Source organism: Danio aesculapii, chromosome 3 (genome assembly GCF_903798145.1).
Source record: "Danio aesculapii chromosome 3, fDanAes4.1, whole genome shotgun sequence".
NCBI lineage: Eukaryota > Metazoa > Chordata > Actinopteri > Cypriniformes > Danionidae > Danio > Danio aesculapii.
Genome location: NC_079437.1, coordinates 36,787,685 through 36,809,874, shown reverse-complemented (window position 1 = coordinate 36,809,874; position 22,190 = coordinate 36,787,685). Strand labels below are relative to the sequence as shown.

Sequence of the window (22,190 nt, the reverse complement as noted above, 5' to 3'; positions counted from 1 at the left end):
TTAAACTAAATAAGTTATCACATTTACTACATATATTTTAATTTATGTCATCAGCTGCTTTTACTTCTCTGATTGACTGATAATGTTTATACAGTGCATCAGTTATTATAATTACAGTTAATTAGGCCGTACCTGATTGATAGACGACACTTCTCCGCTGTCCTGTTCTGGCACTCTGGTGACTCCCACAGACACATTTGCTTGGCTGACCTTCTCACTCTGTTTCCGTCGCGACCTCTTACGTTTCTTTCTGGGCCGATTACGACTGATGGAGCTGAGAATCAACTGGGAGGAGATGCTATTGTGGAAGAAGACATCACAATACATGTAAACCATAGTGATTTATTCATTCCTCATATTGAAAGAGAACATATTGAAAGATATTTGTGTTAAAATCACATACATTCCTGTTTTTCGATCAAATCTTTTCATAGTCATTTCTACTTTTTGGTTTCAACAGAGTATTTATTTATATATTTTTTAATGTCTTTTTTGTTTGAAATGATGCATGCTTGTACAGCACTTTGGTAAACACTTGTTGTTATTTCTTAAAAGCACTATATAAATTAAAATTGACTTGACTTGACATAAACCTTTACCTGCCATTGGGGCAGAACTCCTGTGAATCCTGAGACTCACCTATGAAAAAGAGAAAGAATTCAAGTATATTTATATTTGATTAAAACACCCAGTTCATTGTTTTAGTGTCTTTATACCAATACTTACACTCCGCCTGTGCAATAATGGACTGTTTCTCTGTCCCATGTGTCCACTCATATTTGGCAGTTCCGTGATTTATGATCTTCCACAGAGCGCTGTTATGAACCATTTTCTCCAGCTCTCCTCCTTTGCTCTCTGTGCTAGAGTCTGGACCCGAGCCACGGCAGTTGACAGCTTTCATATCACTATGGGCCATGTGGGAGAACGGGACGGTGGAGTTCCAAATTCTTTGCACCTGCATCTTCAAACTCTATGACACAAAGAATTAGATCAATTAGGGCTATGCAATATGACGTTAAATATTGTTTGGACAAAAGTCTATAGTTTCATATTATGCTCTATTGCTTATTTTATGGTGTCACAAACTAAATTGTTTACGGTACACAAAAAAAAGATTATTTGGATTTAGTAAGGCGGCTTGGTGGCTCAGTGGTTAGCACTGTCGCCTCACAGCAAGAATGTCACTGGATTGAGTCCCAGCTGTGCCAATTGCCATTCCTATGTGGAAATTGCATGTTCTCCCCATGTTCGCGTGGTCCTCCAGTTTCCCCCACAGTCCAAAGACATGCGCTATAGGTGAATTAAATAAATTAAATTGGCTATAATGTATGTGAGTGTGTGTGTGTGTGTGTGTGTGTGTGTGTGTGTGTGAATGAGTGAGTATGGGTGTTTCCCAGTACTGGGTTGAAGGACACCCACTGCATAAAACATAGGCTGGAATAGTTGGTGGTTCATTCCGCTGAGGCAACATCTGAAATAGAGACTAAGCCAAAGGAAATTGACAAAGGAGATTTATTTGGGCTAAATTTAAACAAATTAAGTTAAACATTACTAAATTTAATTTGTCTGTTTAGATTCAACCCATATAAATGGTTTGCAACCAGTTATCTTAAAAGAATTAATAAATCCAATAAACTATTTTATTTCAGTGTACCTTAAACAATCTATTTTGTAATAATTATATTTTGTGATCTATTATATGAGCACAATATTACACTGTTACAGGGATGCAGACAGAAACAGCATTGTGATAAAGTTGCAATGAAGTACAATGTTTACATTTTGCTTTTTGTTTAGCATCATATATGAATTAATTTTTTTACCTGTAATCATTAGTTTTTGTAGTGTTTTATATTTTATTAATAATTAGTTTATATTTGTACATTTTAAATCAAAAATTTATGACAGAGTTCTAAATAAAGTCAATATCCTATTAATATTAATTGATTGAATTTACAGAAATGTATTATATTGTGATAACTATATACATATATCATTCATTTATTCATTTTCTTTTTGGCTTAGTCCCTTTAATATCAGCGGCCACCACAGTGGATTGAACCGCCAACTTGTCCAGCATATGTTTTACACAGAGGATGCCTTTTCCAGTTGCAACCAAACACTGGGAAACACCCATACACTCTCGAATTTACACACATACACTACGGCCAATTTAGCTTATTCAATTCACCTATATCGCATATCTTTGGACTGTGGGGGAAACCGGTGCACCTGGACGAAACCCAAGCGAACATAGGAAGAACATGCAAACTCCACACAGAAATGCCAACTGACCCAGCCGGGGCTCGAACCAGCGACCATCTTGCTGTGAGGTGATTGTGCTACCGACTGCACCACCGTGATGCCCCTAAGATTAATAATTCAACTCATATGGCTCAAATGTTGTGTATAACAAAACCTCAAGGTGCATGAATACGGTCCCTTATTTTGTCTCACGCACATACATACCCTGATCAAAACCATTCCCTGGGAAAAAGAAAATCCCACACACCTGGTCTTCCCTAACCGGTGCTGGTTACGCTATCTGGCAGAAGAGGATATTGTCTTTCAGACATGATAAGGTGATACAAATTCATTTAGCCTGTCCTCTAACAGTGATTGGTCAAAAAAGCTGAACTTTGTACCTGACTAGGCAACAGAGGACACTGCTCTCAGTGTTTGAGCAAACACAAAGCCTCTATTCTTCCCAATCTAACACTTTCTGCTTCTCAAGGTTGGTGTGTGAAGTGGGAGGAGCTGTTGAGGGCGAAACATGAGCTTTCTTCTTATCAAAATGAAAACAATTTCTGAGTTTCGAAAATATTTGCGGAGATGATGTCTAACAGCCCACGCTGAAACATGCTAACCAGTTACAATCTGACTATTAGGATCTAATTTAGAGCATTATATCAGAGTTTAATCACTGATGAATTACAAGAGTAGGTTTGCTTTCACAAATCCTTACGCGGTTGATAACTTCTCATTAATTTCATGGGATGCAAAAGCATCAAGTCAAACGGTTTCCTTGTTTGAGTGGACGATGATAAAGTCTCAAAGCAAAATCCGCAAAAGAAAGGGTGTGGTTCCAATTGGTTATGTTACTTCCTCGCCGTTTAGATATCCAGTAACGCTTTTGTTTAATTATGCTTAGTTAGCATAAACAATAGTAGATATGTCTTGCCTTTAAAGAGATAGTTCACCCAAAACTGAAAATTCTGTCGTCATTTACTCACTCTTCACTTATTCCAAAGCTGTTGCAGATTCTTTCTACTGTCCTACATAAAAGAAGATATGTTGAAGAAAGCATGCACTACATGTTTCCAGCTATTTAAAAAAATATCTTCAATAATTTATAACAGGATAAAAGACATTTATAAAAGTTAGGAAACATTTGATGGTGAGTAATTGACATTTCAGAATGTTTTGAGTGAACTATCTCTTCTGCTTTTAGTTTCTGCTAAGATGATAGACAACTCCGAACAACTAAGTTAGCTAAAACCACTCAGAAGATTTTAGCGAATGGATCTGAACAAGCTTGAACCACCCTGTGTACCTTAGCAACCACACATCAACACGTTGGCAAGCACCGTGGCAAGCAAGTGGAAACCACACTTTTTCTAGGTGTCATTACACGAACCCAAGTATTGTAACATGAAATTATTCAAATAAACACAAATGATTGTACATTTTATGAGGGAATGATTTCTAAATGCTTCCCAAACTAAAACCTGAACAAGTAGGTCTTTCTTTTTTCTCGCTAGAAGGATCTTCACAGCCTGGAGAAACTCTGCAAGGTCTCAAATAGTTACAGCATGTTGCATCAGTGAGCCTTTATATGACCCCAGTTGATCTGCCCCACACTTTCCCTTCCCGTTTCCCTTTCCCTCTCTCCGGTCATCCCTCTGCAGCTCTCATTCTTCTAAACTAAAAGAAAACAGGCCTCCATCTAAAACCAACGTCATCCACGCAGATGCTGCCAACAGTTTATTGCAAGCAGCCGAATCCTCCATCTTGATAGCTAATGGAGAAGCTGTTACATCATCGAAATGAATTCAGAGAGCACTCAAAGCGCTGTGGGAAGACATAAATCCATCCTACTGCGTTTCAAGCATGAGCAATGGAAAAATGTTGCAAGCAAGTCAAGCAACCTGTAGTTCCTCAGTTGTTACTTACATTAACGCAGCATGATCGCATGAGACTCAGACAGAGACACCCTTTCCATTACAACACACTCATATGCATTCAATGATGATTTGCGAATTAGAATCTGGCATGCAAGCGAGAGGAAAGCAGAGAGAAGAAAACATACCGTGTTTTAAATACAGCTTCAAATGCAGAGTTGAGCATGAGAACTCATTTACTAACACTATCACAGCCTGTCCCTCCCCCCCTGACTCTCTCTCTCTCTCTCTCTCTCTATGGCTTAGTCAGTGTGTACATCTCTCTGCTGGCTCTATGCCATGTCGTAACTGCACTCTGATTGGATGGGGCTGATTTACGGGAAATCCATCTCCATTTCCCCTCTCTGCGCTGTACTACTCCTCCTCCTCCTGAGGCAGCAGTCAGGCTTGCAGTAACTTCACCTGCCTAAAAGACTCTTCTTATTTGGCTAAACTGTATTTCGTCTTATGAAATCATTCTCATATTTTGCAGACACTCTTGAGAGTTTTCTCTTTGTCTATTTCTATTGGGCTTTTATAATCTGAAGAGTTCAACCAAATTCACTCAAAGTGTAAATTCTGCCATAATTTAAGACAATTGCTGTTTGATTGCCTTCTCTCTCTTACCTGTATGATTTTCTTTCTTTATTTTGTGAAGCATAAAAGATGATTTTAGTGTTTATTTTTGTCTATACAATAGAAGACAGTGAAGTCGTTTAGATATTGACATGTTATGCTCTGCTGAAATTTTTAATTCTGATTGGCTGGAAGGTGTGCAATGATGCACAGGTACTCATAGTCAGATTTGATCACAGTTCTAAATTAATGCACTTCCTATAAACATTAGTAGTATTAGTAGTAACCATTTATCAGATGGATAAAACAAGTCTATTGTTTCAGTCATTTATTTCATAAAGTACTTTGGAAAAACACTGAAAAATAATGGTTTGTATGGTGGCAGAGATAGCTTAACGTGCTGCAATTTAGGAAAACACATGCAATTACAAAAAACGCCAGCAAATTGAGAAAAGATCTTCATCCATTTGACAGCACACATGCTGCAAATCCTCAAAACGCAAACACATTTTTAAAAAACGAGCTGCATTTTCTCACAATGCAAACAATTTACAAAAGTGCGCTGCATTTTCTCACATTAAATAGCACGGAACACAACGGAAATGTTTCAACGGGACCCTAAAACGTGACAAACCCGGCTATTTAGGTTATGGTTATTTGGGCTAATAAAATGCAAAAGACAAGGGAATCAGGATGTTAAAATAAACAAACAAAAACTAAACATTCAAAGATCACCTACAACTTTACAGAGCAATAGTCACGGCAGAGTGGGGTCTGTCATGTTTTTGGGTCCCCTTGAAACTTTTCTTTGTGTTGCGTTGTTTTTGCAAGTGTTGTGAGAAAATGCAGTGTGTTTTCATAAATTGTTTGCGTTGTAAGAAAATGCAGTGTTTTTCGTAAATTGTTTGCGTTGTAAGAAAATGCAGTGTTTTTTGTAAATTGTTTGCGTTGTAAGAAAATGCAGTGTGTTTTTTGTAAATTGTTTGCGTTGTAAGAAAATGCAGTGTGTTTTTCGTAAATTGTTTGCGTTGTGAGAAAATGCAGTGTGTTTTTTGTAAATTGTTTGTGTTGTAAGAAAATGCATTGCATTTTTTATTGTGTATGCGTTGTGAGAATTTGCAGCCCGTGTGCTGTTTGACGGATAAAGATCTTTTCTTAATTTACTGACTTTTTTTAATTGCACATGTTTTCTTAAATTGCAGCACATTCTCTCTCACACTCTTTCGACCACCGTTTATTTGTCATTTAAATGACTGTGATCTTACAAGCCACCATGGAAATGGACAGAAAGATGATTGACAGCATGGTTAAAAGTTGTAAGCTTCAAAGTACAATGTTTGCATCTTGCATTTTATTTAGTAATATTTTAACTTGAGCGTGTAACCATTCGTTTCTGAACATTGTTTTGTATTAATGTTTTGTATTTGTATTTCAACATTCTTAAATCAAAGAAGTTCTATATAGTGAGAAATAAAAATTCAGTTATTCAAATTCAATTGTCCTTTCCATGTGGTTACTATATATATATATATATATATATATATATATATATATATATATATATATATATATATATATATATATATATATATATATATATATATATATATATATATATATATTACTATTTATAATATATATATAAACTATTAATTGCTACTATATACTATCATTATCGGGATATAGGCTTACTTAAATTATGATACAAGTTTTTTGGGTTAAATCGCCCAGCCCTAGTTTAAACGATTTGCCTTTTACATTTCCCAGAAGAAGTCATACAGGTTTGGAATGATATGAGGATGATTAAATGATGAGCAAAGTAGGGTAAACTAATTTGTTTTACCCATTACAAATTTCCCTTCCTGGTAGGCAGGCGTGTGTAAAAATTTATAATTTGTTTGCTGAGGCGTTGAATAGCTCATTGCAATGCACAAATTCCAACTGAGAAGGTCAAACCTCACAATTCTCTGACAGCAATCACTTGACATGCAGTCAATGGATTTCTAGATCTGATCCTACATCCAAAATAATGCCAGCCAGCATGATATTCAACTCAATGAAACTACATAGCTGTAACTTTAAAGATAAAGTCCCAAAATATACTTCAGTTTGTTTGAAATGAGCACCAATATTGGGATACATGTTGTCTGTTTTGTTGGCTTATAAAACTGCATTTTTTCAATATACACCTTATTCACACAATGGCAAAAATGTTTAATTGTGGCTGACAAACTGTAGTTTTGATAAAATTAAAATACATTTTAAGTTTCTGCCCCCCATTGATATCCATCCTAAAATGGCTTTGTGTCCCTCCCTGTGGCATGATTTTTCTTCAATATAACCTTAAACAGTCAGTTCCAAAAATGAAATTTACTAACTATTTACATGTTCAAAACCTTTATGAGTTGCTTTATTTTGTTGAACACAAATTATGTATTTTGAAGAAAGCTGAAAAATTATAACCATTGAATCCCATGGTATTTGATTTTTTTCTACAATGAAAGTCAATGGTTGTTTCCAGCTTTCCTCAAAATACTTCTATTGTGTTCAACAAAAGAAACTCATAAAAGGTTTGGAATAGGGCTGCACGATATTGAAAAAATGTGACATAGTTATATTTTTTTCCCAGCGATATATATTGCGATATTAATACAATTTCATCACATGACTTAAATAGCTCTATTGGAAAGTCATTACTTTAGATTGATTGGGATGATTTTGTATGGGAGTGAAAAATATTATGTAAATTATGGTATACACACACATTATTATTATATATATATATATATTATTATTATTTTTATCATTTTTTTAAAATACTTTTAATTGCACGTGTTTTCTTAAATTGCAGCACTCTCTCGATCACTGTTTATTTGTCATTTAAATGACCGTGATCTTACAAACCACCATGGAAATGCACAAAAAGATGATATTTTAAACTTCTTTATGGTGTTTATGTTCTCTTAATATGCTTTAAACTCTTAAAATGTTCACATAGGCCTTAAAAACACATGAAAATTTAAAATGTTCACTCTATCATGGTTACATTTTGCAGTGACTCCACAAATCTCATGTGTTTTGACCTGTGGATTCTGGTCAACGATAATTCCAACTCAACACTGCATATCTTGCGATGTGACTAATGCGGACACACACATTGCGATATCAATGCTCAAAGTCCATAGTTTGGTACAAGTAAAGTATGAGTAAATTTTCATTTTGGGGTGAACTATCCCTTCAAAAGCTTGCAATTAAGCAGATTTGTTCTAATTCTCTATGCTCAACTCACATTAACGCCATGAATTTTCTAAATTGCTTTGCTTTTGCAAAAGGTGGCAACACTGACTCTGCCAGTTGTTTCACATTGGAAAACAAAGGAGATGAGTGCTTGTATGAAGAAATTCAAACAAGTCCAGAAACATTTTATCTGTCATGATTTCTGAAGAGAACAGATCAGACAGTGGACAATCATATAACTGTGTTTGTGCTTTGTGTTCCTGTACCCACAAGCAAAAAGAAGCCTTGGGGAAAGACATATAAAAGCCATTGTTTCTCAAACATTATATAGAGAATTAAAAAGCTGTCCTCAAATGACTTCTGCCTACAAAATAAGATCTACATCTAGCTTGTTTTTTTTAGAACTGGTTTAACTGCTGTACTAAATGGACTTTGAAATCTAAGTTAGAAACATCTTATCAGATAGAATGTAAGGAATGTAAATACAATACTGATAACTTGTAAACAACCACGTTCCTTTGACGATCTTTATTTGAAGGAAATGGAGCCGAAACATTTTTTTGACTTCAAAATATTTTCTTGGAAAGTTTCCTATAAATTTTGTTTTTTAGAATTTACATTTATCAGCAATGATGCACTGTAAAAAATACTGGGTACCAAACAATTTCTTTATGTTGTCTCAACATAAATCAGTCAAGTTAACTTAAGCGTTTTTACAAATTTAAGTGGATTGAACATAAGACAATCAAGTTGTCTCTCAAAAAAACGTAAGAATTATGTTGGTCCAACTCATATTAAATACATATTTTGAGCAAGCCCAAAAATGGCACAAAAATAACTAAACTTTCAGTAGCGTTCTATTAAAGGAGAAACAGACAAATTAAATTGTTCAACCTAATTTGTTTGTTTAAATTCAGTCCAAATAAATTATTTACAACCACCTAACTTGAAATTTTTTAGAAAATCCAAGGAATAATCTTTGAATGATTTTTTTTTAGTGTATGATTTCAGCATTTTTTTATGAAATAAATGCAGCCTTGCTAAGCATAAAACATTTTTTGCCAATTATCTTCCTGAGACAAACTTTATAGTATGCAACTGTCACATGATAGTAACATCTAGTGATAAAACCCAACTTGAAAATCAAATTTTACACAGCAGTTATTTTCTAGACATCACATCTGTCACAGTTAGTTAGCATTCTGGCTAGGCATATATATTGTTCCAGCATTGATATCACAATGTGTGCATCCGCAATAGTCACATTGCAAAGATATGCAATGTTGAATTGACTTTGTAATTTTTACATATACAAAACCATAATGCATGCACTGTTTATTTCACTTTTATATCTGCTTTTTTGCAGTCATCCATGCTTGTAGTTTGTTTATTACATGTTACGCATGATTCACTCCCCTACAGAATCATCCCAGTCAATAAAAATGAATACATTCTGTAACGTGTTAGGAACTTATTCTCACTATTAACTAGTTGCTTATTAGAATGCATGATATTGAGATATTGGCTGCTTATTAGTACTTATAAAGCACATATTCTGTATGATCTAATTCTACATCCCTAATTCTACCCAATACCTAAACTACCTTAATAACTATTAATATAGAGCAAATTAGGAGTTAATTGAAGCAAAAGTAAAAATGGTTTGCTTAAAGTGAGAACTGAACCTTAAAATAAAGTGTGACTAAAAATTATTTACACGTATAACAAAAAAATATTGCAATATATATTGCAGAAAAACTAAATATCACAATGTCAGGTTTTTTCAATATTGTGCATCCCTAATTCTGGCTAAACTCAAAAAAATAATTTGAAAAATGAGCTGAAAGAAAAAACACAATTGTTCAATTTTTAGGGGATAACTTTTTTTTATGTTTAATTCACTTAAATTTGTAAAACACTAATACATTTAATTAAGTACATCATGTTGACCCAGCACAAATCAGTTGTATGGAACCCAGCATTGTACTACAAAACCAATTTGAACCACACATTTTGCAGAACTTGCTTTAAAATTTTATCATCGTCCAATCAAACAGAATTAGGTGTTAAGCCACACCTTGAATCTGTCATTTCTGAGTAACAGCTCAGGGAAATGGTGTGGTTTGGCTTGTAACGCTCAGACAAAAACCTGTTACCCGAACATTACATTTCAATTAACATGGCCTAACTTACAGCCTATATTTAACAACGTTCAGTAACCAAACAGGTTCTAGTTTTTTTTTATGTTGAAAGTTGTTTTGCAGAAGTGAGAGATCAGAGCCAAAGGCATGTGATGAAGAAAACACAAAATGACAGACAGTGTATTCAGTGAGCCATGCCATACGGAAGTGTGGATGTTTCAGGCTCTTAAAACAGGAACGTTGTGGTATTGAGGTCTGGGACAGGACCGAGAAGAAAGAAAACACATGCTAAGGGCTATAATAATGACAGCCTTTTACCACTGAAGAGTGTGACAAAACAAAACGGCTTTACCAATGGGAATGTCCACTTCACAATGATTAGGCGAATATTCATCACACATTATCTGAAACATTCTAACTTATTGCACATTTATTACTTTGCAGATAAATGGTACTAAAACAGCACAAACCACCAACAAAGAAGTTTTTAGAGCAAAGAAAAGGTGATTGTCTGCATGACCACTGTCTTTTGGCATTACACATTTAAAACTAAAATAAATCATGAAAACTCAATAGTCTAATTTTTGTGATCTAATGCATTAGTATATTACAAATATAGAAATAATATATAAACAAATAGATTGTAGCATACTAGTGTAGGTAATTAATTACAGCACATTAAGACATTGCTTTAGTTTTCTGAATTTTTTAATATATAATTTAACTCAGTTACACAAAATTTTTGCTTGTCTGTAATTAATTTCTGTAATTACATTTATAATTACACTGCTGACCATCCCTTACACCATAACCCAACCCTAAACCTACCCATGCCCCCAAACCCATCCCTAATCTTATCCGTAATCCACTTCTATATCAACAAAAGAGTTGTGCAATACTATAAGAACACAATACGTTCATTGTACTTATTAGTATGTAAGTACATAGTAATTAACGGTACTTAATATAAAGTGGAACCAGATTTTTATTAGTTCACCAATGTTTTTTTAGATTATTTGTTACATAAATTTGATAAATTTAATTAAACAAACACTCATGTATAATTATATAATAACAATACAGTAGAAATAGAAATAAAAAGCCAAAATTCTACTGAAGTGAATAACAGACTCTTTAATGGGATAGTTCACCCAAAATTCTGTCATAACTTGCTCATTCTCCAATTGTTCCAAACTCATTTGCGTTTATTTCTTCTGTTGAACACAAAATGTTAAAAGAATGTTGGAAAGCAGAAGCCAATGACTTTCTATGCATAAATCAACATTTGAAGTGGTTCAAAAGATTATATCAAAGTTGTCCTAAAACTCTAGAACAATATCAAGTCTAAGGACAATTTTGAAAAACTTTTTTGATCCACTTCATGTTGACTACTGTATATATTTTTAAATTCTACTCTGGAATTCAATGGCCACTAGTTTCCAACATTCTTCAGAACGTGATTTTGTGTTCAACAGAAGAAAGAAACTCAAGAAGAACCAAGACCAAGTTAAGCTAAATGCATTATTTATGCGTCATTAATCATTTCAAATTTCATGTAAATGTTACTTGGTTTTAGAATATTTAGATATTTGCACTAAAAGAAAAAATACTACACTCAAAAATTATTATTGCTGCTTGTTCAAACAACTTATTTAAAATAAGCTGAAACATCATAATTCTTTAAATTAGTTTGGGACAACTTAATTGTTTTATATTTAATCGACGTAAATAAAACTAAGTTAACCTAAATGGTTGGTTTTGGGACAATATGAAGACTTAGTTACAGTGTAAAACTAGTAAAATATTAATATAGGGATTAATTTTGGATGTTTTCCTTTACACTAGTCTTAAAAATATATATTTTAGAACTAAATTGGCTTCAAAATGGATAGTTTCACTTTTGTGTTCAACAGAAAAAAATAATTCAAATGATGAGTTTCCTGACAGAATTTCCTGCATAAAAATGCATGTAGTGTCTTGCATTAAAGGAAAACAGATTCACACACAAACGCGCGCGCGCACGCACGCACCCACACACACTTTTGAGACAATGGGTAGTGACTCATCCTCGCCCCCCTCAGGAATAGGATGCTTTTGGCCTGAGTAAGTCCTGCTCTAAAGTCTAAGCACAGGGACAGGATGGGCTGCAAACAGACCCCTTGAATACATGTCAGGGGCCCCTCTGCCCCTTAGCCACAAAACGTTAATCCCAAAAGTGGTTGCTATTAGTGCCTTTTCTCATCATAGTCATGCACAACTACTTTTATATTAGAAATTAAACACATGATAACAGGCTTTCACATGTAGGCTACTTTGAAGAAACTGTGAACTTGTGCAGTTGATCATTACACGCCCGCGCACGCTCGTTCAAACACATTTCTGATGGTTTATATTTAATATAAATATGTATATATTTAATGTTACATTAAACATGTAGAAAAAATAATAATAATAATAAATAAACGTTACTTTTTTTTAAACATTATGTCCAAGAGATTTGTGCACAGTTATTTTTTCCATTTGAATGACTTTTGTTCACAGTTTTTTTTTCAGACATGTGTATTAAAAAGCCTTTATTTGTTTTTGCACAAGTTAAAGCGTTTAAACATTTTTTAAAACAAGGAAAGGAAGAAGCGTTTAACTTCCTTCTTCTCTCATCCGCCATTTCACAAAACAGCGAGAAGGAAAATAGAGACAGAAAACAGCGAATTCAGTTGTGTCTGAAAGACAGACGTTTATGACAGACGCTATAGGAGTAATTGGGTAAAGCTAAGATGACTTACCTTAATTCTTTTAAAGCCGAAGGGAAAAGCGGTGTTCGTCCGGCGTCGACTCGAACTATTCTGTTCGCCTGGGACAGGAAGACTGGGGCTCTGTGTCAAAACAAAGTACGATGCCTAACTAGACAGCATGTTTGGACCACACATACGGGTTCACAAGGCTGTCTAGATAGGCAGTTTTCTAGGTTATGAGACAAAGCATATGACATCACTGCTCAAGATTCATATTGAAAGTAATCTGAATGCAGAATTAACCTTTTATGCGCAGACTGTTTGTTACAAAATAGCTACATTTCCGTCACAATTAAACCCTGAACAGTGTATCTAATAAAGTAGCCTAGGCTTCTGTGCAAGACTTTAACATAATTTCATCCAGATTACAAATAATCTTACTGTACTGTACAAATTTAACATATATAGCTTTAAATCTCGAAAACTAAACTTGTTTAATTTTCTTTACGTTTTCACGAACTTTTAAAACATGTTTTACATAGGCCTAACAGACAATTTTCATTTATTTATGTATGCATTTATTTATTTATTTATTTATTTTTATTTAAAAATGTAGAACGTAGAAACAATATTTTATATACATTTCATACAGGGAAATAAAGTGTGATGGATGTCACCTGAGCAACACCATTCAGTTTTTATTTTGGTTTACAGCACCATCTACTGGCATGCACATATTTGTACAGTCAAATGGTGAAGCATGCCATGAGAGGGTATGGAAAATAGGCCACAGTCAACCAGCCTGGGAATCCCGATGTTTTAATTTTGTAAAACTCTACGTTACAGTTTCTTCTGTTCTGTCCTATAGTAGGTATAATAAAACCATGCAAAAATTTTATTGAATTAGACTGAATCAATTAATATAATCCATGGGTTTTCAAACTGGCTCTGGGAGTGTTAGAGGTTTGTGAAAAGTGGACAAGTCTGGAGAAAAAGCATTAAAAAAAGGTAGAATAAAATGAAAATAATTCCAAAATGTGTCATATAAAAATAATTTGTATTAAGCTAAATAAATAATAATACATATACTTGAAACTTATTACATGACATAATAGTGGGCGTAAAACATATGCCAGAATAGTTGGTGATTCATTCTGCTGTAGCAACCAGGCACAGAAGGAAAATAAATTAGTGAAATAATTATAATAGTCATAAAATTTGAAATAACTATAATAATTATAAAATTTGATTGCATACGATTAAAAGTTTTAGCTAACACTTGATTAAGATAAATACATTTTATTTCAGTGTAAAATTTAATAAACGTTTCACTGAAACTAAAACAAAAAAGTTTACTTAATTCACCTGTACCGCATGTCTTTAGACTGTGGGGGAAACCGGAGCACATGAGGAAACCTATTGAAACACAGAAGAACATGCAAACTCCACACAGAAATGGCAACTCACCCAGCTGGGACTCGAACCAGCGACTTTCTTGCTGTGAGACAACAATGCTAACCACTGAGCCAACATGTCACCCCAAAAGTAAATAATTGTGTAAATGAATTCAGAATTATAAGGAGTAGAATGTTTTCCAGTGTTGGGTTGCAGCTGAAAAGGCATTCGCTGTGTAAAACATATGCTGGATAAGTTGGTGGTTCCTTCCGCTGTGATGACCCCAGATTAATAAAGGGAGAAAGCCGAAAAGAAAATGAATGAATGAATGAATGAATGAATGAATGAATGAATGAATGAATGATGTAAAAAAATTGACCTAAAAAATTGTATGCAGATTTATCAAAGTTTATCGAAAACTTTGAGGACAACACACTCAAAACGAAAAATACTCTTCATTGAACATGTAGAATTTTAATTGATACTGCATATATAGATTATGTAATTCATCAATGCACATGCTTTGCTTGATATTTATTTTTTATTATAGCTTTTTTGTTATAGCTGTTGCTGTAAACGGTGAATTTTCCATTTTCTAAATGCTTTGTATTCTAATTTGCTTTCTTATTTGCTTTTAAAGTGACCTTACTTTGTACAAAAGATAAACAAAAAACAAAAACTTGAAAAAAAAAAACGTCAAAAAAATAAATAAATAAATAAAATCTTGTTATAGGCTTGGTGGATCATTACAAAACGCTGTTACACTTACACATATGATATAGTTTATTTATTTTTTGCATAAATGTGCTCTTAAAAATATGTAACAAAATGGGATTTTCGCAGCCATAGGTAATTGGGTTCCCCAAAGAATCTTTCAGCAAACATTTTATATAAAATATATCCTTATATTTAATTTTATCTTACAAATTTCCATTTGAAATGATCTTTTTTGGCAAGCTAGTGGGTGAGCTAGTTTTTTCCTGGCACCAGAGGGGGCCCTCACAGTAACTAAACAAAACAGTGCTGACAGAAAGGATTACATGAGAGAAGAATGTGTTGTCTATAGTGACCTATAATAAAAACAAATCAATAAATTATTAATAACTACACAAATAAATACAATTGTACAAGCTTAAACTAAATCTATAAACGTTTTTTACATAAGCATTTTAGAACAAGACAAATACAAAAGCCACATTTTGAAGCAGGTGCGGAATCAATACTCATTAACAGTACACTGTACCATTCATACTACAAACAACAAACACCATACAACAATCACGAGCTATGATTACAAACGCTTTATTCCAAATCCAAAGCGTTCGTAGTGGAACACGCTTGGCCGATTGGACAACCAGCCCATCAATCAACAATGTCGCACTGCTATTGGTCAATTGCTCATCCGCTTACTTCACTGGGCGTTTCGGTCAACAGAGGAACAAGTCGGAACGCAGGAGACGAGGCGAACAGGAGAGAAAATGGCCGACAGATTCTCTAGGTTCAACGAAGAACGTGATTTCCAGGTACAATACCCCACAACCCGCGCGCATTTAAAGCGTTTTACGTCTCTGTGTATGTCTGCTATTTCTGTTTTGTAGAGTTTGGTACTATTTCATTTGGATCGTTGAGCTCGCGCTGCTCTCGCGTTGCAACTGACACAAGAACAAGCGATGCGTCCCTGTTTAGCATTGACAAGCTCGATACGTTACCACTGAGGTGTCTGTGTCGCTTTCCAGTTTAACTCATACATTTTTAAGAATTTCCAGTGGATAACCACATGTCAGCTGAAGTTTGAGAAGTGTCGTTATTTGACCCGTGGTGTTTGACGGCGGTATGTTGATAATTTGAGAAGGGGCTTTGACGCTGGTAGGATGACCGCAGCTGTGCCCGGCCTGGCACTGAGAGATAAACGCCTCAGTCAGGAGAATTTGAGCGAACATCTCTTTTACTAAAGGCCACCCAACTGTAATGTACGTTATTTAAATGAATATGCTTCGTCTTCACGTGTGAAACTCAGCAAACGTTTGGCTGTGGTTTCTAGTGAAATTCGTTTCATTCAGAATTGTTCAGTTTAACTTTTATAGCACGCTAGCTGTGATATCATGTCCTGTGTCTGCTCGCGATACGTGAAGAATACGGGCATTGTTTGATTTGTTTTCCTCCCAGACTCGCGCTTGTATGGCACAATAACATGTTTGTGCTGCGTTTTGCATACCTGATTTGCCAGTCATGTCAGCTGCTATAAAGACTACCTTCCTGTCAGTTTTACCGTCATATTTTTGGACCCTGCGATAGTGAGATCATCGTTTACTGCATTATGCTAATGCTAGACCTGACATCTTGTGACTGCTTGGTCATTTTTAAGTTAGAATGTCACTATGATTGAATTTTTTGGTCATTTTTGAGCTGAATTGTCATGATTTAAATTTATTTTTTTAAATATTTATGTATTTTTTTTATTCTCTAGTGATGCATTTAACATTTTCTGTGCATCTCTTCTGTGCATCCTGCTGTAGAAGTTCTCAATGGTATGACAAATGGTATGTTGTTTGTTATGAGCTTTTCTTAACGCAAGTCCTTCAGTGGTGGATTTCTACTTCTTTAACTAGTGACTGGAATAGTTTTGTCCCACACTGATGTGCAGGCACAAAGACGAGTTCAGTCTCCATTCTGAAAAAAGAGTTTCTGAAACCACCCAGTTGGGCTGTACATTGAGTATTGACCCGAACAAACAGGCTATTATTTAAAGTGCCTGTGAACAGTGTGAAGCCCTTAGTTTAGATCAGAGCAAGCAGCCAAACTTGGAGCTTTGCTTTGGCATGCTTGGCTATAGACAGATTTCACAGTTTGTTTACTCTTTAAACAATCGATAGAGTGTTTGGGTGCAGAAAGTTTTGTTGAATTTTTTTGTTAGGATGTACATTGATCAGGGTATGAAATTGCTTCTACTCTCCACATTTCATTGCACTCCTGTTCAAATATATATATATATTTTATGCCAGCTGTATTTTAATATTAATCAATAAAATGTGTACTTTTATTTAGCAAGGATGCATTATTTTTATTACACAATTTATTGTTAAATGTTGTTTTCAACATTGGTAACTCTATTTTAGATAATATTTTACACTATTATCAAACTATTAACTAACACTACTAGCTTAATAAACTACTTATTAGCTGTTTATTAATAGTTAGTAAGGCATTTAAGTAAGTAAGGGTTTATGTTATAGATAGGATTAAGGATGCCAAATAAGATTATACTTTATAACTACTAATGAACAGTTAATATCTGAATAATAGGCAGGTAATAAGCCATGAATTGTGACCTTAACTAAAGTGTTACTTCAACATTTGATTGATAAGCACGTTAATTTTGATAGTAATTAAAAACAATTAATTTTCACAGTATTTTTGTACTGGATTTCATTTGTTTTGGTAAAAATATTAAATTACATACAAAAGTTTTTGGCATTTCAAATATTATTCATTTACCCAGATGAAATCACTAATACCTCAAATAATATTTCCTATAATGTTTGAAATGTGTTAATTTTCAAAGCAAAATCAACTTGCAAAAAAGGCCCAAAATATTATGTCTTTTTATGTTTTTTCTTGGGGTAAAATAATATCTGAGTAATGGTTTACTATTAGCAAACATATTCAAACCCAGATAAATATGTACATGCTGCACATTTTTCTTAGAATAACTAAAATGCAGGACATCTAAAATGCATCTTCAAAAAAAGAGGAGCCATCACCACTGACCAATATTAGTTTCAAGGTGGTTACCACAAATTTGGAAAGTTGCTTTGGCAAGCTGTTCAAAATTCTGAACTAAATGTTAATTTACCCTGATTTTGTTTGAAATGACATCGCAGTGCTTCAAGGATGTTCTGAGCTTTTTTGAATTAAACCTATTAATTAACAGAAAACAAAACTCAAGTCATCACTCAGAATTCATCTGGAGCGTTTAGTCTTGAAAAATGAACATCTTGTGAACTGCTCTGAGAATGAGAATGCATAAACTCTATTTAGCTCTGCTCTCCAGTTCTTGTTTTAGAAAAAGCTCATGCATTATTGAACATCAAAACAGACATTGCATTTCTGGCTTTGTTTTCTGACTCAATTTGCAGATTTTTGCATCCAAGCAGTGGCATTTGTTGTGAAATGCCAATCACATAACCATGTCTTTTTTAGAGTTGTGGAATGTGATAAATTCTCTTCATATAATTCATCTTTCAAGCTTCGCATTATTATATGTCAAGGGGAATATAACTACAAAGCCAAAGAATGTTAGAAGACTAAAAATTAATATTATAGACCTGCAGAGGTCACCTTCAGAATTCCATAGCCTGTGATCTTTCTGCTTTTCTCTTGAGTTTTTCTACTTATATTTTGCTCGTCTTTGTAGTGCATCATGAATTTAAATGCTTTGTGTATTTACCTACGCAGTATGTCTATCTTTGAACAGCAGAGTGCCTTGCTGACTCTGGTCAGCATACCAATGTGCTGCTCTGTGTACTTTCCTTTCAGGAGTGGTCTGTTTTGAATGTGCTTATTGCTTCACCTTTGGCTAATCTTTATTTATGAGCTATGTAAATCAATGGTTTTGTTTTTCTGTGACCGATGCAATCTGACAGTCTTTGACAGTCTCGCCTTTAGTTGACTGTTGGCTGTTTCCATATTTTCTGTTGACGGGGAAACAAATTGGATGCATTTCTAAGACTAAGTAAACTCAATTTCATTGTCACTGTCTGCATTGTAGATGGTCATAGATTGTGTTTAGGCTAGAGAGAGAGACGGTTTGTGTTGAGCCTCAGATGTTCTGTAGTTTGGGTGCCTAGAACGTCCTGAAAAGTGAAGATGCAGCTTTATTTGATGCCCCCTGGTGCCTGGATTCAGTACAAGTCATAAACCCCTTCCTCTCGATGTGAACATTTGGGAATTGAGTATAAAAAAACTTTCAAGAAGATTTTCTGAAAGATGGTTTTTGTAGATGTTATCATGCTGATATCACTCTGAGCAGATTGTCGAAACTTCTAAAAGAGATTGTAGACTAAACTACTATTATTTTTCAGTTTCTTCGATTGACAAAAGTTAACGGTACTTGCTGACCTACAGGATCTGATGGATCAGATTTATTTTCCAGTAACCTTATATATGGTTTTTACAAGACAACTAGTAAATGTTGGTATAATGATGGATAACATTCCTAACATTAGCCATGATGGGGAAAAAGCAGGTGATCACTATCTGGCAGTTACTAATTCTTTTTATGGCAATTGTAACAAGGTTCGAATGTCATTGTTCAAGGGAAAGAGGTGGCAGGAAACTGACAAATGTTCAAGCACTTTAATAAAGCAAATAAACACTAGAAACAGGTGGTGACAGCCTCATGTAGGACTGCCGCCAAACTGAAAGCAAAACCAAACATAAATTGTCCCAGGCCTGGTCCTCTCTTCTCTTTAACTGGCATCATTATTCTTATCTTTCTGGAGCTCCTCTCAGTGGGACTCAAGACTGGTGTGATGCACAGGTGACATTCATTTTCACATGCACCACCATGCTTGCGCCACTTCCATGGGTCTCGGCCCCCATCCAACTGCTTTAGCAATAAAATTGTCATTAGAGAGACAAAACTAATGATAGCTTAATCTAATACAGTCTAATAGTCTGTAATATCAGATAAATTCAAGTTTGCTTGTGACTGTTTTTATAGTTTCGATCACACCTGGTTTTATCCCACACCTCACCGCTTTCAATATTTATCCATGATTTGTTCAACCACTGTTCGTTTAGATCAGTTTTCCTCCCAACCTGACTGTTCCCAGTAAATTTAAATCTTGTTAACATTTTCACTAGACACTCAAACAGAGGGGAAAGAAAAGATGGATAATGCAAAAAATGTGGGTTGTGTCATTTCAAATTCTAAGTTGAACATCCTTCATGGACAGTGCATCCACACTTTATCACAGTGCCACTTTCTCTATTCACATGAGCTTGCTGCACATAAACATTTTAAATAATGAACTTGAGTGCGCAAAAGATGTGATAAATGAACAGCCTTTATGGCTTTCATCTTTGAGCAAGAATAACATTGATTGCAACTTGGTCAAGCACCATGCCTATCGACTAAGGGTACTGTTGGTAGTATAAATGCAATCCTGATCAGGGTGACCCATACCAAATCGTACTGTACCGAACCATTCCGTTCAGTGGAAATAAAGCATTTTTCATGCACAAGATTGGACATCAAGTCCTGCAGAATTATGCGAATCATTCAGCCCAGTATTGTGCAGCTTGTTCAAGGTTGAGATGTCTTTTATTGCGTGACGGAGTGGGGATATTTATCTTTGCAGTGGTCGGTTCTCTGTCCATGTTTGGTTGTGTTTTCTCACTGCAGCACAGAGGTGTGTGCAGGATCCTGGAGATAAGTCACAGAACTTGGGTCAACTTACAGTCTGATGAATCATGCTGCTCTTGCTGAGCTGCATCTTCTACTTGGTTGATCCACAATAGACAAACTGTCAGTCACATATTTGCATTGTATTCCTGTCTTGGCTGCAGTTAAACAGGGGTTTTGTGTGCTTACAGAAAAATTTGTTCATTTACAATCTATTTTTAGCTGATTAAACCACAGCTTCCATGTTGATTTCTTTTTCTTGATATATATCCATGTGCCCCATGCCATATTTCTCTTTCAGTGGTTGTCCTTTCTGTTCAAAGTTCTGCTGATATCCAGCTCCTGAGGGGACTGGACTCAAACTGTCACTGATCCTGCTGTCACTGGGCAGATGTCTTCACTACCAGCAGACGGGATGAGAATATAGCGCAGGAATGAAATGCATTTCCCAGAAAGGTCTCCCTCAAGAGCTGCCCCGGTCTCTTTTTCGTTTCCTTCTGAAATTTTTTCTGATCATTAGCTGTTAATCAGTTTATCAAAACAAATGTTAAATACAATTCTTCTCAGACTTACAATCTTGATTGTTTTCATTCAGTACATTTGCATGGACACCAATACTCCAGTTTTAATACTCTGAATAACATGTGGAATATTCCCTTTAGTTGCATTATTGAAGTGCAGTACCGACATGTAAACACCTTAATCAAACTTTTATGTTTTTATTTTTTTTATGTTTTTATTTTTTCATTTATTTTTATAAATGCACAACTGTTTGACACTATTCTCTGCACCTACTGAGTTAGTACATTCCATCACCCAACACAATTTTACAAATGTTATTTGGAAATGCAAAAGTTTTCTTTCCATTCAGGGTCATTAAATTGAATTAAAACAACTCTCTTTTATCATTTCTCACTCAAGTGCCTCAGATTTTCACTCAAGTACCTCGTTTGTCATGACGACATGAATGAAATGTTGCTGAATGAAAGTGAAACTGCTGAACTGCGTTTGAAGTCAAACATTGGATAATGTGGTGATGTAATGACTTTGATTTGTGTTTTATAACATATAAAACTGGAACATGAAAGGAACATTCAAAAAGCAGCTCATATAAACGCCTCAATCATATTATTGCCTTACTTAGCTTAAGGTAAATAATTTGATTACTTATGTATGTATCAATGTAGTCAGTGCCTTTATTTGTTTAAGTGTTACAATACCAAGTCTGGGGGGAAAGCACCTTGAATTGCTCTCCTCCATGAACATAAATCCCAGATTTATGAATGTGTGAAAGTCTGACTATAATTAAAACTTTTTGGATTTGGTATTATCACCTTTTATTTAAGACTTATTTTATTTGATATTTATCAAATGATGCATATATTTTTTACTTTCTCCAGTTAAGGTAAATTTGTATGAAAGTAACAATGGCATGTTGCCATTGACACCTATGAACCATTGCACACTTTTGATAGTCATATTTGTCTGGAAAATGCAGCAACTGACCAATCAGACTTAAACATTCTAGAGAATCTTGAAATAA

The 22,190-nt window shown here is 34.7% G+C and overlaps 2 protein-coding genes across 3 annotated transcripts in view; one reads left to right on the top strand and one right to left on the bottom strand.

The window, feature by feature from the left end:
- Positions 1-13,000, bottom strand: part of map3k14a (mitogen-activated protein kinase kinase kinase 14a) — a 34,477-nt gene extending 21,477 nt beyond the window's left edge. The window contains exons 1-4 of one of the 2 annotated variants that reach the window (XM_056453926.1): positions 12,898-13,000; positions 727-970; positions 600-639; positions 133-298 (exon numbers count right to left, since the gene is read on the bottom strand). In XM_056453926.1, coding sequence (XP_056309901.1) covers positions 133-298; positions 600-639; positions 727-961 — 441 coding nt within the window. In that variant the 5' untranslated portion in view covers positions 962-970; positions 12,898-13,000. Of the gene's footprint in view, positions 1-132; positions 299-599; positions 640-726; positions 971-4,309; positions 4,400-12,897 lie in introns of those variants that run through there. The other variant, XM_056453927.1, reaches the window with a different exon arrangement.
- A 2,682-nt stretch (positions 13,001-15,682) lies between these two features.
- gpatch8 (G patch domain containing 8) overlaps positions 15,683-22,190 on the top strand; it is a 36,266-nt gene continuing 29,758 nt past the window's right edge. The window contains exon 1 of the mRNA XM_056453917.1: positions 15,683-15,764. Within this exon, the coding sequence (XP_056309892.1) occupies positions 15,720-15,764 (45 nt within the window). The 5' untranslated portion in view covers positions 15,683-15,719. The remainder of the gene's footprint in view (positions 15,765-22,190) is intronic.